Source organism: Myotis davidii, unplaced genomic scaffold (assembly GCF_000327345.1).
Source record: "Myotis davidii unplaced genomic scaffold, ASM32734v1 scaffold1540, whole genome shotgun sequence".
NCBI classification, from domain to species: domain Eukaryota; kingdom Metazoa; phylum Chordata; class Mammalia; order Chiroptera; family Vespertilionidae; genus Myotis; species Myotis davidii.
The window spans coordinates 82228-85869 of record NW_006292286.1 but is presented as its reverse complement, the minus strand read 5'-3'; the positions used below and the strand labels follow the sequence as shown (position 1 = coordinate 85869).

At 40.4% G+C, this 3642-nt stretch overlaps 1 protein-coding gene across 1 annotated transcript in view; it reads left to right on the top strand.

Annotated features, from left to right (window-relative positions):
- Positions 1 to 3642, top strand: part of GABRA3 (gamma-aminobutyric acid type A receptor alpha3 subunit) — a 97191-nt gene that overhangs the window by 22104 nt on the left and 71445 nt on the right. Inside the window, exon 2 of the mRNA XM_006765691.2 lies at positions 1903 to 1985. Within this exon, the coding sequence (XP_006765754.2) occupies positions 1903 to 1985 (83 nt within the window). The remainder of the gene's footprint in view (positions 1 to 1902; positions 1986 to 3642) is intronic.

Sequence of the window (3642 nt, the reverse complement as noted above, 5' to 3'; positions counted from 1 at the left end):
GAACTTCTGTGCTGGAGACAGCCTTATGGGGCAAGACTTGCTTCGGTGGGGCTTTGGTGCTCACTGAGTCTGCCCCATGAATGTGTCCCTTATGGATCTGAGGAGTTGTAATCTGGAAGGTCCCAATCTGACCACTGGCTCTTAGATCTCTAAGGAGGTGCTAATTTAGCCTCTGCCTGAGGCTACCCAGCAGGAGCTACAGAGAGATCTGCAGGTTCCTCTTCCTTGTTTGGGTTTTGGAGGTGCTGAGATGAGGCCCAGCTGTGAAACAATGTCAACTGCTGTGGGGCCTTGGGCCTTCTTTTGGATGTTCTGGGTCTTCTTGACCCATCTTCAGTTTGTTTGGTAATTTTAGATCTCAAAGGGCCAGCCCATTCATATGCAGAAGCCTCTGTGCACAGCCTGGGTGGGGCAGGGTCTCAGGGAATCAACAGGGTGGAGCAAACAGCTATGACTGATCCTCAGTCCTGCCCTAAGAGGTCCCGGGTCTCAGTGTCCTGGTAATCGCTGCTAGCACCTCTGAGAGAACAGCTATGGATGATCCTCAGTCCTGCCCTAAGAGGCCCCGGGTCCCACTTTTCTGTGGTAATCGCTGCAAGCACCTCTGAGAGAAAGCCGCTCTCAAGTTCTGCCCGACAGACAGTCCAGTTTCTTCCCGTATGAGTCTGGGTCCCCAGAGACTCGCCTGAAACTGGAGTCAGGGCCATAGGGAGCTTGTGTGATTGCAAAAGACACCAGCGTCCTCCATTGCCAGCCCCTTTCCGCGCACACTGGAGCCTCCATAACTCTGCACTTTACTTCTGCACCTCCTCTGAGTCTCAGTGTGCTTTTCTCTTTCCTTCTAGTTGTAGAATTTCCACTCAGCCAGCCTTCCTGTAGTTCTGGATGATGTCTGTTTTGTCTTTTAGTTGTATTTTTGAAGTGGTTGTGCGAGGCAACAATTTCAGGTGTTTACCTATGCTGCCATCTTGGTTTCTCCAGCAGGCTAATTTTTAAATTGATAATTTTGTATGGACTGCAAATGATATATAAATATCCAAATAGCTCTTGGCATAAAAAAAAGGTTCCCACCCCTGATCTAGGTCAAGGAAAGAAGAGGTTCAAAAATTTTGAAAGAAATTGGAAAGGAAACCTTGGAATAGATTATTTGAACATATTAAAGTAGGTATATGAGTATAGGGCATGACAAATAGTACCCCATCCAGTTTTCTGTTGAGGAATCCATGCACAGCCTCTCCCATATGTTGTTTCTGTTAAGAAACCATGAGCTCTTCAGACTTGGCCTCTGAGGTTTTTGATGTCTTTCATCACCTTTGAATTTTTCTAATCAGTTGGTGTGTGTGTGTGTGTGTGTGTGCGTGTGTGTGTGTGCATGTGCACGCATCTGTTCTCCAAGAGTCATCTCCTTTAGCAAAGCTGTAGTAGTTGCTGTGAGCAGCAGAGATATCTTTTGTGCCTGTTCATTCTCAGAATAATCTTTCTACACATCTCTCCTCTCCAGTGAAAATTTTAAATTGGTTAACTTACATGATAGCCTACTGAGAAGAATTACTTTAGAAATTCTTAAAATGCTATCAGAGTAAATGAATCAGAACCTGCTGTTTTAAGGTTTCTTTGGATGGGGATAGTAGTTAAGGGAGCTCAGCTAAGGCATAAGTTATATTTGTTTTACTAAAGGTAGTAAGGTGGGATTCAGATCTGATAAAAATTCTAAATACTGAATGGTGCTTTGAGAGGCTAACTGCTTCATTTGCTCCATCCTTTGTGTTCATAAAGATGAACCTAAAGCAAAAAAATCCAGTTATTCTGAGGAGCACTTTATTGATACTAATGGGAACTCAGCTTTATGTTTAATATCATTCAGTTTAGCTTGACTTCATTTTCTGTTCTCCTTACTTTTAGGTTAACAATTCATGCTGAGTGTCCCATGCATTTGGAAGATTTTCCCATGGATGTGCATGCCTGCCCACTGAAGTTTGGAAGCTGTACGTATTTTCTCACTTGTTTGCCTGAGCTTTTTTTTTTTTTAAGAAATTGAATATTTACTCTTCTGTCCCCCTAGTAATTTCTAAAGTTGAGGCCTTTAATCCAGGTTGGTATGAAAATGGGGAAGGGAAAGTGGGGTTGAGTAGTATTAACTGATCAGGAGGAGACAGACTTTAATAGAATTTTCAAGCAAACCTTATTTAGACTAATTTCATGTCATTAGATTGAAATATTAATATCTGTTTCTTAAATTGTCCAGAAGACAGAGCTGATATAGATTCCTCAAATAGAATGTTGTTATTTTTTTGAAATATCTATTCTACCTGCACCCTCATATACTTCTATCCAATTCTCTACAGTAAATGGTAAACAGGAAGAAACTCTGGGGATTTTCTCATTTTTACAGTATTTCCCTTGCTGGTAGCTGTAAATCTTACAGAAAAATTAGTAGATACACAACCCATTTTAAAATTAATTAGAGAAATAAAAATTGAAAAGAATTTGAGTGAGTTTCTTACTCTCCATTTCAGAATTTTATGTGAGTCATAAAAGCAATATATCAACGTCTATGTTGATCATGTCTAAATTAGATTTAGCTCTGTATTTTGAAATAGACAGAGCATTTGAAAAGACCCAAATAATTATGTTTGGCATATTTTTCAATCATTGTCAAATATTTATAGATTGTGTTCCAAGCTCTATTCTAGGAACTTGGAATGCATCCATGAATAAAACAAAAACCTAGCCCTTGTGCAGCTTACATTATAGAGGAGAGTGATGATGAGAGATAAAATAAACAATGGATAAAAAAGTAAAGTATGAAGTATGATGTAAACTGAGAAGCACAATTGAAGACATGAAATTACTAGAGTATAATGGAGATAAGTCATGTGTAGGTGGAGGATACATGTTGCCATTGAAATTTTAAAATAGGGTTATCAGCATATGCCTCTTTGAAAAGGTGACTTGAGTAGAAATTTTAAGAAGGAAAAAGTGTTAACACAGCTATCTGAGGCAGTTGTGCTCCAGGTGGAGAGAACAATCAGGGAGGGGCAAGACCCTTATCAGAAAGGTGAATGATTTGTTGTGAGAGCATCAAAGTGGCCAGTGTGGCTGGAGACAGTGAGTAAGGGAGAAAGCACTAGGAGAAGATGAAATCAAAGAGCAGGCCAGGTCATCCAGAGTCCTGTAGGACATTAAAGGGCTTTGAATTTTATTTTGAGGGAAAATGGGGAATGATTGGAATATTTTGAACAAATAATTATATTATCTGGGTTATGTTTTTAAAAAAATCATTATGGCCCTGACCAGTTTGGCTCAGTGGATAGAGCATCGGCCTGCGGACTCAAGGGTCCCAGGTTCAATTCTGGTTGGGGGCATGTGCCTTGGTTGCGGGCACATCCCCAGTGTGGAGTGTGTAGGAGGCAGCTGATCGATGTTTCTCTCTCATCGATGTTTCTGACTCTCTATCCCTCTCCCTTCCTCTCTGTAAAAAATCAATAAAATATATATAAAAATCATCATGGATGCTCTCTAAAAATATAAGTATGGGAAGGAGAGAAGCAGGGCATCTGGTTATAGGTTATTAATATTTCAGATGAGAGCTGATAATGGCTCAGATCAGAGTGATAGTGGCAAAAGTAGTGACAAGTAACT